The 27,042-nt window shown below is 44.8% G+C and overlaps 1 protein-coding gene across 2 annotated transcripts in view; it reads right to left on the bottom strand.

Annotated features, from left to right (window-relative positions):
• Nucleotides 1–5,557: 5,557 nt before the first annotated feature.
• SRGN (serglycin) overlaps nucleotides 5,558–27,042 on the bottom strand; it is a 35,577-nt gene continuing 14,092 nt past the window's right edge. The window contains exons 1-4 of one of the 2 annotated variants that reach the window (XM_084751987.1): nucleotides 21,910–22,050; nucleotides 20,716–20,916; nucleotides 9,548–9,695; nucleotides 5,558–6,241 (exon numbers count right to left, since the gene is read on the bottom strand). In XM_084751987.1, the coding sequence (XP_084608113.1) occupies nucleotides 5,995–6,241; nucleotides 9,548–9,695; nucleotides 20,716–20,791 (471 nt within the window). In that variant the 5' untranslated portion in view covers nucleotides 20,792–20,916; nucleotides 21,910–22,050 and the 3' untranslated portion in view covers nucleotides 5,558–5,994. Of the gene's footprint in view, nucleotides 6,242–9,547; nucleotides 9,696–20,715; nucleotides 20,917–21,909; nucleotides 22,051–27,042 lie in introns of those variants that run through there. The other variant, XM_084751986.1, reaches the window with a different exon arrangement.

Consider the following 27,042-nt stretch of genomic DNA (forward strand, 5'->3'; position numbering starts at 1 on the left):
GAGGCCCCGCCCTCGAGGAAGGCCGTTTAGAGACGGGGCGTCTCTGCCCCGCCCTTGGGTGGAGGGCGTGGCCAGTGTGGTTGACGTCCAGTAGGAGGGGTCGAAAGAATCTGTCTTCCAGTCCTTCAACCCTAGAGCTGTCACATGATGAGCAAGGCTCTGTGGAACTGCTCCTGGGGCACACCCATTTCCTCTTCCCTAGGGAAGTTTGTGGGCCTCCGGAGAAAGCTAGGGCTTGTGCGAGAAGCATGTCCTTGCCGGCTTGCTGCGTTTCCGATCTTCTCACTTGATCTCACCTGAAGCCGTCTCCCGCCTCAGCCCTGGGAATTGTTGGCTTTTTCACCTCCAAAGAGACCAATAGGGAGAAAAACTAACCGTAGAGCACATCCTTTGCAGTCCAGGGATAGCTCGTGACGTGACCCACATCGCCAAACCGGAGAGGCGATGCTCACAAATAGGTTCAGCCCTCCTCCCACCACGTCCTAAAAGTTTCGCAAGAGTGCAAAATACATCTCTACAACAACTTTGACCCAATCGCTGTAGTGGAGGCCTGGCAGACCTGAGGATGGATTAAATACTAAGGCTTCCCAGCTGAACCTTTCATTCAAATTCGGGGGCGGGGGCGGGGGCGGGGGGTGGGGTGGAATCATCATCCCATCATAACAAAACTCTACTTGGGAAGCAAGAGTGTCAAGTCTGCAAATCTAAAATGTTTAAAGGTTAAAATGAGACTATGGTCTCTAATCCCGACAGAATTAAAAAACTGGATATCAGTATACTGTTCTGTTTCATTTTAAGACAGAATTTCATGTAGACTAGGCTGGCCTCAAGTGGAGGGTGAGCCTACATTTTTGGTCCAGCCTCCACCTCCAAAGTGCCTTGCCAATCCTGGGATTGCAGCAGTCACATCCGGTTTTATGCACTGCTGCAGATGGAACACTGAGCTTCCAGTGTGATAGAGGGGAAGGAAATCTCTAGCCTAAAATGATATTATTTGAAAGCAAAGCTTAAAGCTTTCTATGCTAGGAAGCTTTGGAACAAACGGATGTTTCTATATCTACTTACTGTTGAGACCGGGCTTCACTAAGTATCTCAGGCTTGTCTGGTGTAGCCCAGGCTTGTCAAGAAAGAACTCTCCTACCTTCAGCCTTCCCAGTACTGGAGATTGCCTGCCAGTGTTGCCACTGGTCAGGAAGTTTACAAAAAAAGCAAAACAGTAAGGGGACAGAGAAGGGAGTTATAGCTCAAAATACTATTGACTAAAAACCTGTGGATCAGATGGCTTGGACAAAGGAACATCAGCCACTCTATAAACAAGGAAAGGACAGGATAGAGGTTCATGGCTATTATCCCAGCACTCTGGAGACCAAAGTAGAAGAATTGCAGTGAATTAAAAGGGCCCCCAAAGATTACACAGTTAGTCCCCTGGTTGACCTGGGCTACAGCGGGCGACCTTGTTACAAAGAAACAAAAGATAGAAAAACAATTGCACGGTCCTAAAATCTGAAAGCTTAACTGTGTTCAGGTGGCTCTAGCACCATTTGTTTCAAATACTTGCTTTGGTGTGCTTGTCAAAAACATCTATTGATTGGGCTGGAGAGATGGCTCAGCAAAGCTAAGAGTGCTTGCTGGCTACACTTCCAGAGGAGTGAGATTTGCTTCCCAGCATCAAATAGTGGCTCACAACTCAACTTGGGAAGCAAGAGTGTCAAGCCTGCAAGTCTAAAATGTTTAAAGGTTAAAATGAGACTGTGGTCTCTAATCCCGACAGAATTCAAACACTGGATATGAGTATACTGTTCTGTTTCATTTTTTTTAAAGATGATTTATTTATTATGTATACAATATCCTGCATGTACACCTGCACACCAGAAAGGGGCACCAGATCTCATTATAGATGGTTGTGAGACACCACATGGTTGCTGGGAATTGAACTCAGGACCTCTGGAAGAGCAGACAGTGCTCTTAGCCGCTGAGCCATCTCTCCAGCCCCTGTTCCATTTTAAGACAGTTTCATGTAGACTAGGCTGGCCTCAAGTGGAGGGTGAGCTCTGATGCCCTCTTCTGGCCTCTCTGTTGTGCATGTTTTGTACAGACATTCAGCAAAACATCCATATACATAAAAGGTTTTTTTTAATCGACTGTATAATGATTGGTCTTTTTCTAGACTTTCTGCATCTATACTGTCTTGACTTCTAAACCACTAGAGGAAGCCTTGACTCAAGTAAAATAAAAACAATATTGAGTCTCCCAGTCATAAACATTTTTCATTTTTTTAGTTTTTAGATATTTTTTAGTGTCCTTCACCAGTGTTTGTAGTTTGTAGTAACACACGTCATTTATTAAATTTATTTCTAGGTACCTGTAATTTTTTGCACTATTGTAAATGGAATTTAAAATTTTCATTTTTCAGTTGTTCATTGTGAGATGTGTGGCTTTCCTGTATTGACTGTGTACCTTGTAATCTTTCTTTCCTGGGATTAAGGATGTGCGTGAGCCATAAAGTGTCAAGGTGATTAATTATGTAGCAATAAGTAACGAATGCATGGAAACATATTTTAAAATGCCAAGAGCTCTTATTTTCTGGAATTCCTATTATAATTATTATTCTGTCCTTGTGAAGACAAATGAAGTAATTTCTTCCATTATAAATTTCGTATCAGCAGGGCTTGGTGATGCACGCCTTTAATCCCAGCACTCAGGAGGCAGAAGTAGGCATATCTCTGTTGGTTCAACACCAGCCTGGTCTACAAAGAGAGTCCAGACAAACAAAGGCTACACAGAGAAACCCTGTCTTGAAAAATAAAAAAATAAAAAAAAAATCATGTCATAGGCTAAAGAGATTGCTCAACAGTTAAGAGCACTTTGCTGCTCTTGAATAGGACCCAATTTGATTTCACTATGCAATTGGTGGCTCAGAACTGTCTGTAACTCCAGTTTCAAAGGACCTGCTGGGCACTAGGTACACTCATGGTGTATATGGGTACTTACAGGCAAAACACTCATACATATTAAAATATTTTTAAAAGGAATCTTAGATCAAGGAAATGAATGATTATGCTACTAATGTCTTACTTTCTATAGACGTTTTTTGTTATTTATGTTTTTTGAAACAAAGTCTCACTATGTAGCCTTGCCTGGTCTGAAACTATGTAGCCAAACTGGCTTTGAACTCACCTGCCTCGGCTTCCCAAGTGCTGGGATTAAAGGCCTGAACGGCTAGGTAAACCATTGATGAGTCATGCAATAGGCACCAAATGTAAAGGTAACAATGTTACTGATGAGCCACTAGCCTTTAAGTGAGCATCAATTCCTCCCAGAAATTCTAAAGAGGGGAAGATTTTCTCCTCAGTGAATATCTGGAAATGTTTGGAGGTATTTTCCTGGTGTCTAGGGGAATGGAACTACTGGGCATCTCATGGGGACATTCCACAAGGGACTTTCCACAATAAACAGGGCATCCCCTGCAACAAAGAAATCCTGTCCAGGGGCTTGGGATATAGTTTGGTGGCAGTGTGCTTGCATAGCAAACATGAGGCCTTAGATTCAATCCCCAATTCTAACACACACACACACACACACAAAGAAGAAGAAGAAAAAGAAATCCTTCCCAAAGCGCCGATGATGACAAGAATGAGAAACCCCAGTTTGGCATAGATAAAAGGCGGCAGAATACCGAAAAATATATTAATATTTTAAACAGTGATTGAAATACTAAGAAATATACTGAGAGAATAACAGCTAACAGCTTCTACATAATCTGTCACCCCTTCTCTTTGCTGTCTTAGCATTCTGCTTACAATTATTATGGATATTGGAAAAAACATAATAAAAATATAGTTATTTGTCTTTCTACCACTATATCGTGAATGATTATAAATATTATTCCTGATGGTTTAATGCTTGGCTAAACATGATAAAAATATTAAGAGGAACCTCCATAGATCACCAGAGTGTCACCTATCCTTTTGCTCAGCTGTGCAGGGCTTCTGTCCGTAACTCGCTCCATTACTCTCAAGCTGAGCCCTAGTTTTGGCTCTCGTCCCTTAGCATAGACTGCTTAAAATGTCATGCTTAAGTTCAGTGGAACTCTCACAATGTACCCTAATGGAAATAGTTCCCCCAGAGAGCCTTAACACCTGTTCTAGCCTCCTGTCCGTTGCTGTATTAAAATATTCTGACTGAATCAATTTAGAGAAGGAATTTGGCTTACTCACAGGCTAGCTTGCTTATAGCCCTGGACTTTCTTTTAGCCTAGGAGTGGTGCTACCCACAGTGAGCTAGGCCTTCCAATATCAATTAGCAAGCAAGACAATCCCCCACAGGTCCATCTGCTCTGAGCAACTTCTCAATGGAGATTCTTTTTCCTCAGATGACCTGAGGCTTGCCAAGTTGGCAAAGTTAACCAAGGTAACATGTAAATCTGAAAAGGTCTCAGGAATGGAAAGCACAAAGTCCCCAAGTTACATCCGAAGCAAATGAGTCTCTTATTTCTGCTCCTTCATTCTCAGACCCATGTATACTACATATTAAGGACACAGAATCAGAGAAGGCAATTGAATTAGTTTGGGGAGGTATTTTTATTTGTTTTTAAAAAGATTTATTAACTTATTATTTTATGTGTATGAGCATCTTTGCCTTTATGTATATGGGTGCATCACATACATGTCTGGTGCCCATGAAAGCTAGAAAAGGACATCAAATCTCCTGTTGTGAGCTGCATGTGAGTTCTGGGAACTAAACCAGGGTCCTCTGCAGAGCAGCCAGTGTTCTTAACCACTGACCCATCTCTCCAGCCCAATAAAGAAATAAATATATATATATTATAATATATATACACAATATATATTGTATATATGTGTGTATATGTGTATAAAATATATTGTATAAAAATTTATATAAAGGGGCTGGAGGGATGGCTCAAAGGTTAAAAGCACCATCTGCTCTTCCAAAGGTCCTGAGTTCAATTCCCAGCAATTACATGGTGGCTCACAACCATCTATAATGAGATCTGGTGCTTCTTCTGGTGGGCAGGCACACATGCAGGCAGAACATTGTATACATAACAAAATTTTAAATCCTTTAAAATTGTATATAAAAATATATAACCTTTTTAAAAGTAATTCTTTTCTGGATTAGATAAAGAAATCACAGACAGTTTGCCCCCTTTGGTTATATCCTTGCCTTAATGGAGTGATGTTGAAAATAAACAGGCATCCAGGAAAAGGCGAAGCATTGAGGCATTGAGACCACAGCTGTATGTTGCTTGAGGTGTTAGGTTTCTTTCTTTCTTTCTTTTCTTTTTTTTTTTTTAAGACAGGGTTTCTCTGTGTAGCCTTGACTATCCTGGACTCACTTTGTGGACCAGGCTGGCCTCGAACTCACAGCAATCTGCCTGCCTCTGCACCACCACCTCCCGGCTGAGGTGTTAGGTTTTTCTGCCTGTACAACCCACAGACTATTTAGGTAAGCAACACTCACTGCTTCCCCATCACATCCAATGGCCATAGCATAACAGAAAGAAGCCTTCATGGCAAACCATGTCACAGAGCCACTATAGGGAGTCACTGTGGTTCATTTTATTCTATTTTTAATCATATAAAGAAGTATATCTGTAATTCACAATGCGAGTCGGGTTCCTGAACACTTTAGGTATGAAATGCTGTTCATCAATTTGCTATTCAAGTTGAAATTTTCAACAGCATGGGCTTTTCAAGTTATCATATAATAATGGAAGTGTATGTTAATTTCATAAGGTTGACTCAATACACATATACATGCAGGTATTTCTGGAACAATAAGATAGATAACAGCATTAAAGCATAATTCCTTACGAATTAATGACGAAAGGGTGACAGGATTTAAGAGTCTTTGCCAGGCATTTTTAATTTTCTGTAAAATTCTTTATCCTGAGACCGATCATTTAAACGTGGTACACAAAGTATACTGAACACATTGTTCCATGTGGCGGTGGGGAAACGGGAGCGGTCACTTTCATATAATGAAATCTTCTGGTTGCTCTTGGTTTTGCTCTGAGAGCATCCTATCAAAAGGCCTATAGTCGTAATAGACAACACGGCCTTCATCTGTTGGCTGGTATTCCCACTCCATGTCAGCTAGGAAGCCACTTCCGGAGCCGGAACCGGAACCAGACCCAGAGCCGGAACCTGAACCGGAGCCCGAGCCTGACCCAGAAAAGTCTTCAGAAATGGGGAAGAAATCATTTGGGAATCCTCTCATCCTGAAATACAAAGAAAAAAAAAGTAAAGTTCTACTCATAAAGAATGTAATCCCAATATTTTAATAGAAAGAAATAAGCTGGGTGTGGCAGCTTTTGAGTGGTGGAGGCGGTAGGGTCAGAAGTTAGAGTAATCCTTGGATCCGTAGTTGAACTGCAGCCATCGTGGGCTACCTGAGCCCTTTCACTAAAAACAAAATAAAAATGAGGTGTGGATACGGGGGCGGGGGAGGAGGGTAGGCAGAGTAGGGGACAACATAGAAACAAATTTAGGCAACCACTTGTTCAAATTCAGAGAGCTAAAGCCCTCTTCAGCGCTTCAAAAGAAAAAGGCAGGCTGAAAAGACATTAATTTAAAAGCTATTGCTGATCTTGCCAAGGATCTGGGTTTGGTTCCCAACACCCACATGGTGATTCACAATCACCCGTAACTCCAGTTTCAGATAATCTGGCACCTTCTTCTGGCCTCCTCTGGCACCAGGCATGCAAGTGGTGCATTCACATACATGCAAGCAAACACACAAGCACATAAAACAAATACAGGAAAAGGGTAAGCCAAGCCCTCCGTCTCCATGTTTGTTCTATTTAGCATGTTAACCCCTGCGCTCCCTGATTCCACATTTACCTAAAGCAGACTCAGGAGAACAGCGTTCCTTGTTCATGTCACTTCAGAAACCCTGTTTCCCTTTTTCTTTTTGTTGTTGTTGTTTGTTTTGTTGTCATTTTGTTTTTTATTTTGGTTTGGTTTTGAGACAGGGTTTCTCTGTGTAGCCCTGGCTCTGTCATGAAACTTACTCTGTAGACCAGGTGGCCTTGAACTCACATAGATCCACCTGCCTCCTGAGTGCTAGGATTACAGGTGTGCGCCACTACACCTGGAAAAGGTTATTAGCCTTACCAAGATAGAAACGTCAAGCTTTCTTTCTGAAAATATAAAACTTGAACCTGTAGTCGCGAGCTGAAAGGTAAAGCTGCCAGGGCTGAGTTGGCTGGCTAGACACATGGCTCCTTCTCATGAGCACACAAAAGCCAGAACAGAGAAACAGCGCCACCCTTCCTTGACAAATCTGGACAGTAAAGCATCTTTGGCAAAAGTTGAGTTCAAGCCCAGATTGGTGGCACAAACTAGTCATCTCAACATATGGGAGACAGAGGCAAGGGGTGACCATAAATTTGTGGCTAACCTGGTCTACACATATCAAGACCCTGTCTCAAAAAGCAGGTAGGAGGAAAGGTTGAATGTTATAGCCTGTGGGCCATTTTCTCCATGAAAACCATAAACCGTAGGCTATAAAACTGATTGGAGTTATAGCCAGTCGTGCATACATTCAATAAATATATTTGTTGAATGTCCTTGTCATCGCTACCTGAGCTACAACAGGGACAAAAATGTGAGGTCCCTGCTCAGGAAGTTAATGACCTAGTGGAAAAAAAAATCAATTAGGAAAATGGTAGACAGTGCAGAGAGGAAACAAACAAATGTCATCAAGTGTGCTCCAGGAGGATGCTTCAGCCCCCAAATCAGAGGAAGATGGGTGCGGACTGTCAGTAACTGACATACAGATGGAATTGAAAGGTGTGGAACAGTCAATGAGCAAAAGAGAAAGCAGCTGTGGAAATCCCGTAACCAGCATCAGGTGGATGGGAGAAGCCCACAGAAGGAACCGCTTCAAAGCAAGTGGTGGGTTAGTCGTTTTGAAAGGCAGTGAAGAGGTCAAGTATCCTAAAAGTAGAGACAATCAATAGATGTGTATCAATCACCAGATACTCAGGATTGAGGGTGGCAGCAGAAATCTAATTGCGTGTTGGGGTCGGGGGCAAAAGCAAGCACCAGCATCCCTTCTACAAACTGGTGATGTGCCAAGTATGGCGCCACCCACCTTTCATCCCAGCATTTGAGAGGCAGAGACAGAGGGAGGTAGATCTTTATGAGTTCAAGGCCAGCCTGGTCTGCACAGCAAGTTCCAGGCCAGCCAGGGCTATATAGTGAGACAAGACTCTGTTTCAAATAACAACAACAACAACAACAATAATAATAAGTCTGATATACTGAGGAGAAGAGTGGGGAAATAGTTATAGAGGTGCAGAGTCAAGTAAGGGAGTCTATCCAGTATCAGGAAGCAGAAGAAGATGCTGGATCCCGAGAGGCACCTGTAGAACAGAGTCCGAGACAAGGGGGCGGGTATAGTAGATGGGAAAACTCTGAATATTTAACATAAGGGGAGCTGCTTCAACATGGAGCAGTAGAGAAGTGACGTCAACAAGAGACAGCAAAGTAACCAGAGGTGACCAGCTGGCATCTTTCCACGCTAGCCAACAAGATGGCTCGTCACATCCAGGTGCCTGCTGCCAAGCCTTGATGACAGAACTTCAGTCTCCTAGACAACTCACTGCTGGAAGCTGTCCTCCGACCTCCGCACATACATGTTCATGCATGTAAATAAATGCACACAAGTGAACAACCAAGGCAGGCTGCTTCTGCGTTGTAGATGACTTGAGACAAGGTATGTGGCCCAGCCTGGACTTGAATTCATGACCATCCTGCCTTGGTTTATCCATTTTAGTTTATCAATGTATCACCATGTCTAGCTGACTTAGGTCCTAATAGGTTTTTGTTTGTTTGTTTGTTTGGGTGTTTTGTTTTGTTTTATTTTTGTTTTTTCAAGACAGGTTTTCTCTGTGTAGCCCTGGCTGTCCTTGACTCTCTTTGTAGACCAGGCTGGCCTGGAACTCACAGAGCTCCACCTGCTTCTGCCTTCTGAGGGCTGGGGTTACAGGTGTGCACCACCACATGAGCCCCTAACTTTTTTTAATATACCATTGTTTTTTCAGAACAAAACCCTAACTTGGAAAAAATCAAAACACAAACAAACAACTCTGTCTCAAAAAAAAAAATCTAACTTATTTTTAATATATAAACACTTTATTTAGCTGTGTTCGGGGGCCTTTAATCCCAGCACTTGGGAGGCATAGACAGGTGGATCTCTGTGATTCCAAGGCCAGCATGGTCTACAGAGTGAGTCCAGGACAGTCAAGGCTACACAGAGAAACCCCTGTCTTGAAAAGCAAAACAAAAAAATCCCACTTTATTTGCATAACTAAACCTATTTCAACCTTTTCCAACATACATTGGGCAAACAGTCCCCAACGGTCCCTGCCACCCACAAGAAAACCTTAGGAAAGCATGGATGAGCCCGTGTGTGATGGCGCATCTCATGCCTTATGTGAAGTAGAAAACAGAGTTACCACGGCCAGAACCTGAAAAGAAACGCCCAGCCACTCCTGTGACATCAGACAGAGTCCACTTACAAAACAGTATCAGTCATTGGACGGCCAATGTTATTGGAGTCGTCAGTAACCAGGTCAAACAGCGGTCCCTTCTCCTCAATGCAGTTTGCGGAGATGCCATCAGGTTTGCAGCGTACCCACTGGTACCTGGCTCTCCGCGCAGGATAACCTGTCCGAACAAGGAACCCACATGGGTGATAAGTATATGTCTCACACAGCTTCGCTAGGATCGGCTACACTCTGTGTCTAACAAGTTAATTAAATGGATTCTAAACTTGGCAGAAGGCCACCTGGTTTGTGTCCAACAGTGCCTGTGATGGACACTGTCATTCTCAAGGTACTGCTTTACAACAGGGCCAGTGAGGTGGTGGCTCGGTGGGTAAAGGTGTTGCTGCTAAGCCCAGTGATCTGAGTTCGATCCCCAAGACCCACATGGTAGGAAGAGAGAACTGACAAGTTGCCCTCTGATCTATACACATGAGCACACTACACTAAACACACACACACACACACACACACACACACACACACACACACACACAAAATCAAACAAAGAATAAAAAAGAAAGTGCTTAAATACAATAACTTTGGAAGTGAACAGCAAGAGGAGGCTCAGCTCTGCCTCCGATCAGTTCTGAAACCTTGACCTCTGAACTTGCACTATAAACTAAAGCCCAGCGTTAGCCTAAATTTGTTGCAAAAATTAAATAAGAAGATTCATATGAAGACCTTAAGATAATGCCAGGCATTGTAGCAGCTATTTAGTGATATTGACTTCTTTTTTAAAAAATATTTATTTATTATGTTTACAGTGCTCTGCCACCTTGTACCCCTTCAGGCCAGAAGAGGGCATCAGATCACATGACAGATGGTTGTGAGCCACCATGTGGTTGCTGGGAATTGAACTGGATATTTGGAAGAGCAGATGGTGCTCTTAACCTCTGAGCCATCTCTCCATGTAGCCTTGGTTGTCCTGGACTCGATTTGTAAACCAGGCTGCCCTCAACTCACTTTGCTCCACCTGCCTCTCCCTCCCTGAGTTCTGGGATTAAGGGCGTGTGCCACAACGGCTGAGACAGGGTTTCTCTGTGTAGCCCTGGCCATCCTGGAACTCACTCTGTAGACCAGGTTGGCCTCGACCTCAGAGATTCCTGCCTCTGCCTCCTGAGTGCTGGGACTAAAGGCGTGTGTGGCGACCACAGTCCTAGAGCTTTTGATCCTCCTGCCTCAGTACTGCCAGTGCTGGCTTCCCAAGTGTGGACCACCACTGTCCAGTACTAATACCATGTTTGTATCTTTATCTCCACATTACACAAAGGAAACGTGAGCCACAAAGGTCCTCAGTTGGGGAGTCAGGACCTGTACCTGATCCCAAAGCCTGCCTGCCTTTTATAGAGACAATTCAGATCCCATGCTTTTGTTGTTGCTGCTGTGAGATGGGGTCTCGCTATATGTAGCCCAGGTCAACCTCGAATGGCGAGGAGAGCCTCTGCACGCCCTCTCCTCAGTACTAGGATGCCAGCTCCGCACCACCACACCCTGCATGGAGCCGAATCCATAGATGGTTCAGACAGTCTGAGGAAACCAGGCCTGGTGGCACAGGTCTGCAGGCCTAGCTACTCAGAAGGCTGGGGTAGGGAGGTCCCAAGTTCAAGGCCTGTCAGAGCTCAGCCTGAGCCACCCAGTGTAAAAGACTAGGTGGTAGAGAACTTACACAGAACGCACAGAGTGGTAGGTAGATTCAACTCCTAGTATAAAGCACGGGAAATGGTTGGGTACACTGAGATGACCCCAAACAATACAGCATCCAACCGCTTGTGTGTTGGACCTTATGACAATGGGAATTTTTGTTTGGTTTGGTTTGGTTTGGTTTGGTTTTTTGAGGCAGGGTTTCTCTGTGTAGCCTTGGCTGTCCTAGACTCGCTTTGTAGACCAGGCTGGCCTCGAACTCAGAGAGACTCATATGCCTACGTCTGCCTCCCAGTGCTGTGATAAAAGGCGTGCGCCACCACCTGGCATTCTTTCTTTCTTTCTTTCTTTTTCAGGTATTTATTTATTTATTTATTTATTTATTTTTATGTGTACGAGTGCTCTATCTGCATGTACATCTGCACACCAGAAAAGGGCATCAGATCCCAGTATAGATGGTTATGAGCCACCATGTGGTTGCTGGGAATTGAACTCAGGACCTCTGGAAGAGTAGCCAGTGCTCTTAACTGCTGAGCCATCTCTCCAGCCCCCAATATGGCATTCTTAAGAATGAAATGTAGATCAAAGCTCATTCTCTTTCTTTGTGCTTAGAATTCGTAGGAAACACGGCTCCTCTGTTCACAGATGGGCAGAGTTTCTTGCCACCTCTTTTGGACTTTTTGTTGTTGTTCTGTTTTGTGTTTTTAGACAGCATCTCAACTGTAACCATGGCTGGCCTGGAAATTCCCATGAAAACCCGGATGGCATGGAACCCGTGGAGGTCTTCCAGCCTCTGACTCCCACCATTGCTTCAGTTGTTGGATTGTAGCTGCACGCACACTTTAATGGGGTGGAGGCCGCCAGTAAGAAATACCGAACTGGCTGGGTGTGTTAGCGCACGCCTTTAATCCCAGCATCTGGGAGGCAGAGGCAGGGGGATCATTGTAAATTCGAGGCCAGCCTGGTCTACAAAGCAAGTCCAGGACAGGCAAGGCTACACAGAGAAACCCTGTCTCGAAAAGCCAAAAAAAAAAAAAAAAAAAAAAAGAAAAAGAAAGAAAGAAGAAAAGAAAAAGAAAATGAAATTTAAAAATGTATTTTCTAAACTGCTATAATAAACAACATTCCTCTAAGACATAAGTGTTTAGAAGACTCTAATATGAGGCTGGAGAGATGGTTCACAGGTTAAGAGCCCTGGTTGCTCTTCCAAAGGTTCAATTCCCAGCAACCACATGGTGGCTCACAAGCATCTATGAGATCTGGTGCCCTCTACTGGCACCCAGGCGCAACACTGTATATATAAATAAAATATTTTTGTTTTTAATGTAGAAGTACATGTACACCCACATGCCAGGAAAGGGCATCAGATCCTTTTATAAGTGGTCAGGAGCCACCATGTGGTTGCTGGGAATTGAACTCAGGACCTCTGGAAAAGCAGACAGTGTTCTAACCACTAAGCCATCTCACCAACTCAAAAAAAAAATTAAAGACTCTAATATAAGGCTGGAGAAATGGCTCAGTGGTTAGAGCCCTTATTGTTCTTGCAGAGGATCCAGGTTCAGTACCCAGAACCCACATGGTGGCTCTCAACTACCCCTAACTGCAGTCGCAGTGGATCCGGTGGTCTCTGCAGGCAGGAGGCATAAACATTGTGCAAACTTAAGTGCAGGCTAAAGCACTCATACACATAAAAATAAAATTTAAAATTTAAAAATTTTAAAAGTTATAATTAAGTTAAATTGAAAGATAGGAAATTATCTTAAAAAGAAAAGCTAGGTTCTTTGAATGGTACCAGCCCCGTGATCACAGCCCTCCAAATGCTCGTCTCTCCAATGAGGACAGCATTGATCATTTCTGAGAAGAACCCACTTGAAGGGAGACCTGGTTTGCCACTTAGTACCACTCTGGTTCTCAGTTTCCGGCGTTTCAAATGTGGATAACACTACGGTGATGAGCTCCCGATTCAAATGGGAGGAAGGTCTGTAAAGCCAGACAACACAAGACTTTGCATACAGCCAAAGTTCAACACATTTTAATGCTTTTCTCTCTTTCTCTTGATTTTTTTACTGAGGCATTTAGCTTTGACTTAGAGTATCATGTACTTGGGAGGGAGGAAGCGCCTGTTGTCCAGCAGGGGGCGATGTCATCCTGATACAAATACCCAATACAATCGTGACGCCAACTCTACTGGGTTCAATGTTTCAAGCCTTGCCCTGCCTTTTTTGCTTCTTTTCTTCTTTGGCAGACATATTTTTTAACCTAAAAATGTAAAATTTAAGTACGTGCTGCTTGAACATAGTAAACTATTGTCATTTAACATGTAATCAATATTAAAGTTATAAATAAGATATTTTAAACTGTTTTAAACCAACACTCCCAAATTGTGCATATTTAAAGCTCATGTATCAATCTAGACTCAACATACTTCTTCCTTCTTTCTTTTTTTTTTTTTTTTTGTCTGTTTGTCTGTTTTGGTTTTTAGTTGTTTGATTTTTCTTTTCTTTTTTCTTTTTTTCTTTTGGTTTTTCAAGACAGGGTTTCTCTGTGTAGCCTTGGCTGTCCTGGACTCGCTTTGTAGACCAGGCTGGCCTTGAACTCACAGCGATCCGCCTGCCTCTGCCTCCCAAGTGCTGGGATTAAAGGCGTGCACCACCACGCCCGGCTATGATGTTTACTTTTTCCAAGGGAGGGTTTCTCTGTGTAGCCCTGACCACACTGGCCTCAAACTCAGAAATCTGTCTTCCAAGTGTCAGGATTAATGGCGTGAGCCACTGGCTGACTCAGAATATTCTAGTGTGGCTGCTGGCTCCTGGACAGGATAGGGCAGGCCCTTCTGCAAGTAGCTAATGAACAGAGAAAATGTGAGCTTGCCTAGAAAGTTCTACTGAAAGCTAACCGAATGTGTTTACTTCTCCTACAGGGTCAAGATCAAACCTAGGGCCTCGTGCATCCTCTGTCACTGAGTGACACCCTCAGCCCATCAAACAAGAGGTACCCCAGTCAACAGCCACGTCTTTCCACTAGTGGAAAGAAAAACAAAAACATCACTTTGGCAGATTAGCAAAACATATTTCCCCCAGAATTCAAAACATTTGGGAGGTGGGAAAGTTTCCTAAAAGTTGATGCGGATAGTTACACAATCTGTGACTACACTAAAACCCACAGTCGTGTAAGTTGGAGAGGGAACTATGTGGTGCATAAACTGATTCTCAGAACTAATGACAGGCAGGGAAGGTAGCGCCCCCTGTTGGTAGAGTTCTTGCCCAGCATGCACTAAGCCCAGCACTGCACAAAACAGACTGCTGCCACAGATCTAAAAACAGAGGCAAGAGGATCAGAAGTCCAGGGTCATCCTCAACTTGCTGAGTTTAAGGCCATCACGAGCCACATGAGACCCTGTCTAAAAATAAAGAAGAAATCAGCCAAGTGTACACCAGCATTCAGGAGGCAGAGGCAGGCAGAGCCCTTTTCTTGAGTTGAAGGCTAGCCTGGTCTACAGTGAGTTCCAGAGCAACCAGAGTTACACAGAGAAACCCTGTCTCGGGGGCGGGGGGAAGCAAATAAACAAAAATAATAAGAAATCAAAACCAGGCTGGTTGCAAATGCCTGAGATCTCAGCACTTGATAAGAGTGGTCCCAAATTTGAGGCCAGTCCAGTCTACATAGCAGGTTCAAAGTTAGCCAGGGATACATGGTGTGGTTCTGTCTCAAAAAACAAACAAACAAACAAAAGGGCAGAGCTCTGCTTCTACAGGGCTTGCTTTGCATGCACAAGGACTTGAGTTTTATCCCAAAACCTACAAATGTGAGGCCTGGTTGTATACACTTTTAATCCCAGCAGTGGGGAGGTAGAAACAGGAAAATCCCTGGGGTTCACTGACCAGCCAGCCTGGCCTAATTGGTGAGCTCCAGGCAAATGAGAGACTCCTCCACCCTTCCTGCTCTGATTTTTGAGACAGTGCTTCTCTGTGTAGCCTTGGTTATTATGAACTCCCATTGTAGACAAGGCTGGCCTCGAACTCACAGAGATCCACCTGCCTCTGCCCCCCCCCCCAGTGCTGGGATTAAAGGCGTGTGCCACCACTGCCTGGCAAAAAAACTCATCTCAAAGGAGATGGGCAGTGTCCCTGAGGATGACACTGAAATTGTCATGTGGCCTCCATGTGTGTGTGTGTGGGTGTGTGCATGCTCACATACTCATAAGAAAACAAATAAAATAAGAAAGAAAGAGATCACAAGTAGAAGTCGTCCCATCCTAAAATCCACCCAACTCTTACGCTAATGAAATTAAAGGTACATTAAAATAAAGAACACAGTTATGGAAAAACAAATTCCTGACATAACTACTCCCGGGTGTGGGAAGGCTGCAAAGACAAAGTTCTGGCCCCTGCAGCCCTGAGAGTCTGCTCTTTATCATGCTTGAGAGACTACAAATCTCTAATGATCATCACTATTTGTTTTGTTTTTATTATATTGATGTGTGTGTGTGTGTGTGTGTGTGTGTGTGTGTGTGTGTGTCCGTGTCCATGTCTCAGGGGTCAAAATCAGGTCACCAGGCTTGGTGCCCATGGTCTTTACTCACTGGACTACCTTACCAGCCATTTAAAAAAAATTTATTAACATTTTTCTTTTGTCTTTTGTTTGTTTTTGTTTTTGTTTTGAGGTAGGGTTTCTCCGAGTAGACTTGGATGCTTTGTAGACCAGGCTGGCCTCGGAACTCACAGCGATCTGCCTGCCTCTGTCTCTCGAGTGATGGGATTGAAGGCAACTTTTTTTTTTCCATCTAACATATATTGATCATATCCTCAGCTCTCCTCTCTTCATGATCTCCCTACTTAGCCTTAGCTGGCCTGGAGCTCACTATGCAGGTCAGGCTGGCCTCAAAAATCGTAAATATCTACATGCCCTTGCCCCCCAATGCTGAGACCAAAGGTGTGTGTCACCACACCCAGCCATTTTGGTCTTTTGAGACAGAGTCTCCTTATATAGCCCAGGCTAGCCAAGAATTTACAATCCTTCCTCAGCCTCCAGGGAGGCACTACTATGTATGTGAGGATCATAATTTTTCAAATGAAAGAGAGTCTACATATGGGCAGAAACATTCACTTCCTCAAGGTCCCACGCATGGTGGCCCTGTGAGCTGATGACATAGTGGAGTCTAAGGGAGAGCCTCCTCCTCTGCCATCAGACCCTCTCCACACACTCAGTAGCCCTGCCTCCCTCAATACTGCTTGTGAGGAAACAAAGAGGGCAACTCTCTCTACAAGCCTTCTGCTATCTCTTCCTAGTCTGCCTTCCATGCCTCCCACCAGATCAGATCACAGTTTAACTAATTTCCTATTCTTTTTTTTTTTTTTTTTTTTTGGTTTTTCAAGACAGGGTTTCTCTGTGTAGCCTTGGCCGTCCTGGACTCACTTTGTAGACCAGACTGGCCTCGAACTCACAGCGATCTGCCTGCCTCTGTCTCCTGAGTGCTGGGATTAAAGGCGTGCGCCACCACGCCCAGCTTAATTTCCTATTCTTAATGGAATCTTGCTACAGACGCATGAGAAGAACTTAAGCAGAAATTGTCAAAAGGAGAGGTTTAAAAAAAAAAAAAAAGACCATTCTGATTCATAAAAAAAAAAAGAAAAAGAAAAAGAAAATGGTAGAAAAAAAGTGGTAGCATTCAGGCAGCTGCTATTATCTATATTGGAGCAACTATTTCCTATTAGCCTATCAGCTTCACAAGATGGGCCAGCTTCCCCCTCTCTGCACGGCTTGGGTTGACAGGCTATGAAAAGCTCCAAGTTTACTTTCAGTTTGCCCTCACCTCCACAGGAAACATAGCAAAGGCTGCAGTAAAAGAAACGTTTTTTTGTTTGTTTGTTTGTTTGTTTGTTTGTTTGTTTTAAATTAAAAAAAACGGACTGGAGAGACAGCTCTGTGAGTTAAGAATACTGGCTGCCCTTGCAGAGGACCCGGGTTCAATTCCCAGCACCTACTTGGCAGCTCACAGCTGTCTGTAACTCCCGTTCCAGGAGAGCTGACACCCTCTTCTGGCCTCCTTGGGTGCCAGGCATGCAGCTGGTGCACAGACATCCTTTTGTCCATAAAGTAAAATAATAATAATAAAATTAAAGAATGTGTCCGCTCCTCAATGTGACTAGAAACTTAATTCTGACCTTGAAACTGACTTCTTAGCTCACTCTAACAGACCTTGGGCAAGACGCACACGTCTTTGGCAAGAGGTTGACGTAAGGACCACGTGAGACGGTGACGTGGCGTCCAGTTAGTTCTTCTTGTCATAATCCCGCCTCGTGGCCAGGGATGATCGTTATTGGGTAGTGATTGTGAAATCACTTTACCAACAGCTGTGCCCATGAGTGGACCTGTGTGAATGTGAGGTCTAGCCTCAGCCCCTTGACCACACCTGCTCATGCATTTTTCATTTTGTCTCTGTGAGTATTTTTGTTTTCTTTGAGGCAGGGTCTCATACGGCCCAGGGCTCGCTCACTATTCGGTTGGGGATGACCTTTTACTCTTCATCCTCTTGCCTCCCCCTCCCAAGTGTTTTATGGGCATTAAGAAATATAAATAAGGGCTGAAGAGGTGTCTCAGAGGTTAAGCACACTGACTGCTCTTCCAGAGGTCCTGAGTTCACATGGTGGCTCACAACCATCTATAAAGTGATCTAATGTCCTCTTCTGGCATGCAGATGTACATGCAGGCAGATAGAGCACTGGATACATAATAACAAATAAATATTAAAAAAGAAATATAACAAATATATAAATAAATAAAAAAGATAGTGCAATATAGGAGTCACGGGCCTCATCAACAATTCCATGGAACCTATATTAAATAGATTAGCCATCATTCTTTTCCACCCCCCCCCTCTCTGAGACAGGGTTTCTCTGTGGAGCCTTGGCTGTCCTAGACTCACTCTGTAGACCAGACTGGCCTCGAACTCACAGAGATCCGCCTGCCTCTGCCTCCCGAGTGCTGCACCACCACACCCGGCTTAAATTTCTGTTGTTTAAGTTACTTAGTCTTGGCGTTTTGTTATGGCAAACTAAGAAAACTAATGCAGTAACCTAAGATGGACAAGATGAAAGCCTGCTGTATCTGATCATTCAAGCCAGAAAGCTGCAAACACATTTAAACCATATGCATATATTTAAGATAAGGAGCTGGGGACGTGGTTCAGTTGGTAGAGTGCTGGTATATAGCATACACAGAGGCCTGGGTTTGGTCCCAGCACTCCACAGACTGGGCACGGTAGCATACGTACCTAATCCTAGCACTTAGGAAGAACAATCGGAAGTTCAAGGCCATCCTTTGCTAATAACGTGTTCAAGGCCAGCCTGGGCTAAGTGATTTGAGGCCCTGTGTCATTAAAGTGGGGGGGGGGACAGGGGCGGGGGGGGGGCAAATACAGAAAGGGAATCATAGTGAATCATTCCTGACACTGCACAGAGAAATGACAAGTAGTGTCACTGCTGTTTGTTAGCAGTTTGTCTCACTAACTCACGGCCAAGCACCCATTTCCCTTCGTGTTCAGATATGAGCATAAGGTGTTGAGCCAAGAGCCCCTTGGAAACACCCTAGAGTTTTGGTTCACTCATTTCTTTTTTCTTCTCTTCCCTCTCCAACTGAGAAGCTCAATCAACAAGCCGGAAACATAAATGACAGCCTTGTCCACACCTCTACCCTTCCCGTGCTTTCTTTCCTTTTTAGCTTTTGAGATAGGGTCTCATTATGTAGCTCTGGTTGTCCTGGAGCCTCACAGACCAGGCTGCCCTTAAATTCACAGTTTCTCTCCTCTCTCTGCCCCTTGAGCGCTGTATAAGCCACCCACCCCAGTTCCTTCTTCATTTCTTGCTAATGATGAAATTTTGTGTCCAGCCTATTTTTACCATCAGAGTCAGAGTCAACGTGACGTTTCTGGGAACTTTTGCAACAGCAAGGCTTACATACAAGTCTCCATTAGAGATGTGCCCAGAGCCAACCGGTCACCAGCGTATCACAAATGCGGAATTCACGCTTGTCTAACTTGTCAGAGCCTGTGGTTACGGGGACTCATTACATCAAGCCAAAGGTTTTCCCCTAAGAGATCTGAGTAAACTTGCACTCTCTGTCAAAGAGGGAACTGGGGCTCAAGCTCAGAGGTAGAGAACTAGTTGTGCGTGAGGCCCCTCCAGCCTCATCATAAAGCTGCATGCACAGACCCAAGCCTTGGCAAGGTCACTTCCTGTTTTCCTCCAACATTAGCATAACCAGATAAAATGAGTTTATAAGCTTCCAATATATAAGGGATTTCCGATTACCTGTGAGATTTCACTTCCACCGGAAGTAAAACACCGTGGCTTGGAGTCACTTCGAAGAAACAACCCTGGGACCTGTGTGTCACTGTGACTCAACATTTCCTTTACCATTTCAGCCATAAACTCTGCTGCCAATTTATCAAGCCCTGACCTTGTGCCTCGTCTACACAGTTACTTATATATCAAAGAAGGCACCGTCCTCCTTTTTTCATATGTAAACTTTTCATTTTCATCTTCTTTCTAGGTTGATTCAGTGTGACTAAACAGCCTTAATGACAGTCAAAATGAAGGAGAGGTTTTTCAAATGAGCTATTTTCTGAACAGGAGCCACAGATGCTAACATTTTTTGGACTGTCTTTAAATTTTTCTTTGGGCCATCCCAGCACTCGGGAGGCAGAGGCAGGCAGATCATTGTGAGTTCAAGGCTAGCCTAGTCTACAAAGTGAGTCCAGGACAGCCAAAGCTACAAAGAGAAACCTTGTCTTGAAAAAAAAAAAAAAGCCTCTCCTGCCGTTAAAATAACAATGCCATCAGAATGCCCTCTAACTTGGGTCACAGCACGGCGACACAGGCCATGGGAGGTGGAGGCAAAAGGAGCAAATATCCCAGGTCATCTTCAGCTTTATAGCAAGTGGAAGACCATCTTATGCTCCATAAAACCCTACCTCAAAATGAAACAAAGACGGAATACATGCAGACAACTCACAGATAGGATGATATTCCAGAACATTCCAAGATGCCATTATCTCTGTAAATCACTTGGGTAATTTTCTGTTTATTTCCTGAACTCTGTTTTTGTTTTTGTTTTGGAGACAGAAGTTTCTCTGTGTAGCCTTGGCTGTTCTGGACTCACTTTTGTAGATCAGGCTGTCCTCGAACTCACAGCGATCCGCCTGCCTCTGCCTCCTGAGTGCTGGGATTAATTTCCTGAACTCTTCAAATGAATAAACCACACATCTTTTTTTCCAAAAGTAAGAGCACTTTTCGGTCATTCCAATAGGCTTTACGGCTGTCACGTGCTTTAGAGTTTGTTTTATTTATATATATTTTAGACCAGATTCAAGTGAACTAGGGAACTCATCCACCTCAAATCCCTCTCTCCCACAATAGGACAACCTGCATCTTCAAGTGAAGACATCCCTTTGCTGATGCCTTCATGGCAGAGAGTGGAGGAGTAAAGTTCCTGGGTCTTACCTTGAACTGAAGATGCCCAAACCAGGATGAAGGCGAGAGCCAGCACCAGCCTGCTGCCCACGGGAACCTGCTGCATCCTGACCAGCTCAGCCCAGCACGCCAGCCTCTGGATTAGCAAATGCAGCAGGGTGCTCTCTCTGTCCCTTTTAGAAAAAGGTTCCAAAACCTCAGACCCTGCCCAAGAACACACGTCACAGTTTCCTGAACAAATAGAAAGAGATCCACATCAACACCCAGAAAGAAGAGGAAAGCAAGCTGAAAAAAAAACCTATTCATACCCATGATGAAACACCACGGACTCTCCCCAAGCCTTTGTTGTTGTAGGCGCTTTTTTCTTGTTTTGTGTTGGTTTTGTTTTTCAAAAATTTTTGCCATTTAAAAAAGTTTTTCTTTTCCTTTTTTTTTTCCCCCTTAACTTAAAAAAGTTTTCTCCATCAAAAAAGCTCTGTCAGCATTCAGAAGAACACTTTTTTTTTCCCCTTTCCTTTCTTCAGGTAACAAATCTAAACAGATGAGAACTCAGCGAGTCCAAGCTCAGGCTAGAGAGCTTCGGTACCACCTGCTGGTCCACATCGCACATCAAAAGGAAGCCTGGCACAAGGAGTCTGGGAACATTTCCTGCTGGTGTCTTAGCCACCGGGATGAACCGTGGGTTAGCATCCAGTTTCTGCTGGGACTCAGTATTTTCACTGGATCCCTAGCTTTCCTTCTACCTCACAGATAGCTAAGGACTTTGGGTTTAAAAGTAAAAGGAGCGAGCGAGCGTGGTGGTGCACGCCTTTAATCCCAGCATTCGGGAGGCAGAGGCAGGCGGATCGCTGCGAGTTTGAGGCCAGCCTGGTCTACAAAGCGAGTCCAGAATAGCCAAGGCTACACAGAGAAACCCTGTCTCATAAAACCAAAAAAAAAAAAAAAAAAAAAAAAAAGGTAAACCAGTAATCAGTAATTAATACTTAGCATTCCCCCTTTACCTCAACTGCGTCCCAGGGGTTGGTCCCATGCATGTTTTCTCCTGGTTTGTTTGTTTGTTTGTTTACTTTGACATTGTATTTTTTTTTTGGATCTTTCTGGCCTTGAGTAAGGCAGAAATCAGGAACAAGGGCAGGTTCCCCTCTCAGAGGGCTGTGGGATGTGAAAACACAAGACATACACACACACACACACACACACACACACACACACACACACACACACCTGCACATAAAGGACTAGCCTTTCCCTGATCCTGGGGAGAGGGCAGCCCTCGGGAGGATGACCGCTCTGTACCAGTCTTGCGGTAAGGCGGCTTCTACTGGATCTTTACCCAGGCAGCTTTCCTCTCTGCTTTGAAGGTTCAACTGCTCTCCATCCACTTCAGGGAGCCTGTTCTGGGTCTACTCAGATCCTGGCCCACTTTCCATTTCATGCACCCCCACCCCCACCCCCACCACCCCTTGGCGGTCCTTTGATGGGAGGGAGGAGTTTCCCTTCCCTTGTGTTGGGTTTCCTGCTGATTCCTTACCATTTCCTGCTAAGGACAGGCCTCAGAATCTAATCGCTCAGGAACCCGGGTAGCGATAATGGCGCACAGCTTCTCCTCAGACTCCCACTGCCCCCTCCCGCCCCCAGCCAGGGAATCCTGAACTGTAGAGCCCAAACCACAGACACACACACACACACACACACACACACACACACACACACACACACACCGCACCCGCCCTGTGTGGAATATTAGCATCTGTCAGAATTTCAGTCCTCTCTCTCCAGTCCCTTTTCATCCCTACCCTTCAATTAAAGCCCTGATAGGGAAACAGAAGAGCCTGTTAATAGCGTGAGTAAGTTTCCCACAGCCCCTCCCAGGCAGTTAAAGTAGTGATGAAGATCAGTCAATTTCACACAACCTATAATCGCGTGGGAAGAGTGTCCCAGTGAGGGACAGCCTAGTTCAGGTTGGTCAGGGCAGGCCTGTGGGGGATCCGGCCGGATTGTCTTTTGCTTTTTGTTTTTGTTTTCATTTTTGTTTTTGTTTTTTTTTTAATGTGGGACGACCCATCCCACAGCAGGCAGCGTGGTGGCCTGGTGTAAGGACCTGGATTGTGGCTGTGGTGCCACCAGCTGCTTCGAGGTCATGCTGCCTTGACCCCCTCACAGTAACGGACTGGAAGTGTGAGCTAAGAGGAACTCTTTCTTCCCTAAGCTGCTTTTTGGTATTTTAATCATAGCAACAGAAAGAAAACCTTGAAAGAAACAGAAATTGCACCTGAAAATGGTCACTGGGGGATTTTCTCACTTGGAGACTTTTTTTCCCCACCTCTGCTTCTCTGAGTCACAGGAATGGTATTTCTTCACTTCCTTCCAGGGCTCACAAATCCCCAGCGGGCCTTGAACTTGCATAGTAAAGGATGGCCTTGAGCCTCTTGCAGTGACTTCCCATAATATGGAAGGCTCCCTCGTCTCTAGCCCCCTCTGCTCACACATTGGAGCGAGTGGCCAGACCTGGCCTAGAACACAAGCGGCCTAACCCATATGGTCCAAAGACAGATGAGCGATGAAAAGGAAACAAGGCAGGTGTGGGAAAAGGAAGGCTTCCTTCTAGTCATTGTTGCTTAGGGGTATCTGCTAAACGTCGGTGATCAAAGACAGATCTGCTCTAAATAGTCCGCGGCTGGTGCGCGCACTGGTTTGATCATGGCTGAAGCTGACTTACTGGCAAACCAAGCTTCACTATGCTGCTGTCCCTGACGGAACCCACCGTACTGGGCCCCTCTTCATCGCTTTTCATTGCTTTTCTGTATACCCTGGGGTACTGTGTAGCCCCACTGATACCCTGTGGGGCCCAGCCAGTGCTGTAGCTCATTCAGACTCTAAACATCCTCTGGGATCTGCAATCTACCCAAGTTCAAGTTTTCAACTCAGTGATTGGCTTGGAATGTATTACACAGACCAGGCTGACCAGACTGGAGAGAGAGATCCTCCTACCTCTGCCTCCTGAACTCCGAGACTTAAAGGCATGGGCCACCAAACCCGGTCTTTTATCTTCTTTGAGGCAGGGTCTTTGGTAGCTCAGGCTGGCTTTGAACTCACTATGTCTCTGAGAATGACCTTGAACTGCTGGTCCTCCTGCCTCAGTTTCCCCAGTGCCGGGATTACCAGGCATATGCCAGCCATACCCAGCTTCATTCACAGTGCAGCACTGTCTAGACCTCACAACGCAACCTCATCCTGATTCCTTCTCTGCCCAAAAGAACCCAAAATTAAGTTCATAGTACCGGGCATTATATTGGAGCTGCCAGATACGAAGGAAGAAGGAAGCTCTCTCCTTAATGAGTAAACCACAGAACATTGAGTAGCTCTTCAACGGCCTTTTTGTTTCCAACCCCAGGTGCTGACCGCATTGACCAATTAAATTACTACACTTTGGTTGGTTGGGTTTTTTTTCTTCTTCTTCTTCTTCTTGGTTTTCGAGACAAAGTTTACTCCATGTAGCCTTGGCTGGCCTGGCCTCACTTTGTAGACCAGGCTGGCCTCGAACTCACAGTGATCCGCTTGCTTCTGCCTCCCCGAGTGCTGGGATTACAGGCACGCACCCACCACACCCATCTGGTTGGGTCTTATTTTATGCTAGACTCTAGGATTTTTTTTTTCTCCCTCTGTCTTCATTGCAAACATTAAAAAGGAGCTTCACTTAGCGAAACGCTACTTAGAAATGTAATGGTTTCTGGGGCTCGAGATGTAAGAGTGTCTCATCTGCCTGGCATGGAGGGGGCCTGAGTTTACAGACCAAAAATCGAGGAGATCGTGTCCCCAGTCTCTTAGACGGCAGCCAGGGTAGATTCAAATTTGCTGTACAGCAGGCCAACCTGGCCTTTCAGTCCCACGCTCGGTTCCTGGTACATTAAAATTTAATGCCCATTAAACAATAAGGAAATATGAAAATACCTGCCTCTCTTCTAGTTGTAATAAAATGATGTGAATTTTGCTGACACTTCTCTAATTTTTTTTTTTTTTTGCCACCTTCTCAGGTTCCCCCAAACACTAAGCTTGCTTGTGGCCTTAGGGTACCTCTGTCTATTCCCCCCCCACCCCCCAGATACTGGATGAATTGTGCCTGCGTGATTGTGGTCTCACATGCTCTAGTCTAGACTCCACAGCAGTTACTGTTGTTGTTGTTTTGAGACAGTTTCATGTAGCTCATACGAACCTTAAACTTGCTATGTAGCCAGGGCTGGCCCTGAACTTTCTCTTCTTCCTGAATACTGAATTGCAGGTACATTACCACCACCCCCAGCTTCATCCTTTTTTTTTTTTTTTTAATTTCAGTGATGTAGGTATGTATATGTTCCATGTGTGGCTGGTGCCCAAGGAGATCTGAACACTACATCATCAGATCCCTTGGGCCTGTTGTTACACAGTTGTGAGCCAACATGTGAGTGCTGGAAACTAACCCCAGCCTCCCTTTCTCCCCAAATCATTTGATAGTGTACAAAAAATTAACTTTAAAAAAAGCTATCTTAGGCTGGACATGGTGGTGCACGCCTTTAGTCCCAGCACTTGGGAGGCAGAGGCAGGTGGATCTCTGTGAGTTCAAGGCCAGCCTGGTCTACAAAGTAAGTCCAGAACAGTCAAGGTTACAATGAGAAACTCTGTCTGGAAACACCAAAACAAAACAAAAATAAGACCTGGTCTCTGGCCTAACTAACTTCTTTAGTCTCGTTGAGCCTCAAGGGAGGTTAGACTTGCTTTTCATTATTATTATTATTATTTTTTTTGAAACAGGGTTTCTCTATGTAGCTCTTGGCTATCCTCTATAGACCAGGCTGGCCTCAAACTCAGAGATCCACCTGCCTCTGCCTCTTGAGTGCTGGGATTAATGGCGTGCTCCACCACTGCCAAGAACCTGGAAATAGGAAAATGAGACCTACTTCAACAAACTCATAAGAGATTACAAGATAGATGCGGAAACACATCTTAAAATGATAGCTAGGAAGACGAAGGGATGAGAAGGAGGCCCCATCTTCAAGCCTGGGGAGCCAGGCTTCCCCAAGGTACATCTTACCTCACAGAAGACCAAGGAGGGATGCGTTTGTGTCGGCTCAAAGGGCAGCTCTGGAAAGAGAGTGGGTGAGCCGGCTCTCCTGGCCTGGTGAAGGTGGGCAAGCAGGACAGGTCTGTGGGATTTCTAAATGTGCCGAGGAATGATAGCTTCCAAATACAGAGTCACTCAGGCAGAAAAATGTGTACTGAGCGTGCCCAGAATGCCGGCACATGCTCTTCACACTCACGCCTGCTACCTTTGGCTAAGAAGGTCACTGTTAGTTAAGCAACTTGAGGTCATGGGGCTCACTCAAGACTCAGACCCTGAAGAACCTCCTCTGACAGCTTTTCTGTCAATGCTAGCTTTTCTCAGCTTCCACGTTGAACCCAAAATATTCTCCCTACCCCCATTATAACCTCTACCCCACTACTTTAGTCTCTGCGGACAGTCACTGAAGGCATAGTCCCATAATTTCCATTGTGTATGCCTGGGTGCATGTCTGCGTGTGTGTGTGTGTGTGTGTGTGTGTGTGTGTGTGTGTGTTAGTGTTAGAGCACATGCAGGTATGGGTGCCACAGCACACTTGTGGAGATCAGAGGGCAGATTTCAGGTGTCAGTTCTCTCCTACCATGTGTGTCCGGGAATTGCACTCAGGTTGACAAACAATGTTAAATTTCTTTTTCCATTACCCACTAAACCATGGATTTTTTTTTTTTCTGAAAAAAAAAAAAAAAGATCTTTACTTATCAAAGAGACATTTTGGAATATGTTTGCACCATGAAATAACTCAACTGAAGCGGTGGCGTGGTGGCGCACGCCTTTAATCCCAGCACTCGGGAGGCAGAGGCAGGCGGATCGCTGTGAGTTCGAGGCCAGCCTGGTCTACAAAGCAAGTCCAGGACGGCCAAGGCTACACAGAGAAACCCTGTCTGAAACAACATCATCATCAACACCAACAACAACAAATGCCAAGACAGGTGGAAGTAGAAGGCTGGGGTTAACACCACGGAAGAAAAAGAACATTGAGGGAATGAAATCTCGTTCAACTTGGTTTAGTTTAAAACCTCAGCCTTGGGATCGTAGAGCGCACGCAGCATCCTTCATATTTTATACAACCATCAGACCTTTCCCTCCGAGGCCTTTCTGGTGGTCATAGTGTGACTGGGGAGTGTGTGTTGCTGAGCAGCCCACCCAAGCCTGCTGCTAAGAGCCAGCCCAACCACTTAGAACTGCACTTTTTAACATGGTGGCCATTTATGGCTATCAAGGGCATGAAAGTCCAACTTAGGATGAGCTATATGTATAAAGTG

This window comes from Acomys minous, assembly GCF_964271855.1.
Source record: "Acomys minous genome assembly, chromosome: 13".
In the NCBI taxonomy this organism is placed as follows: Eukaryota; Metazoa; Chordata; class Mammalia; order Rodentia; family Muridae; genus Acomys; species Acomys minous.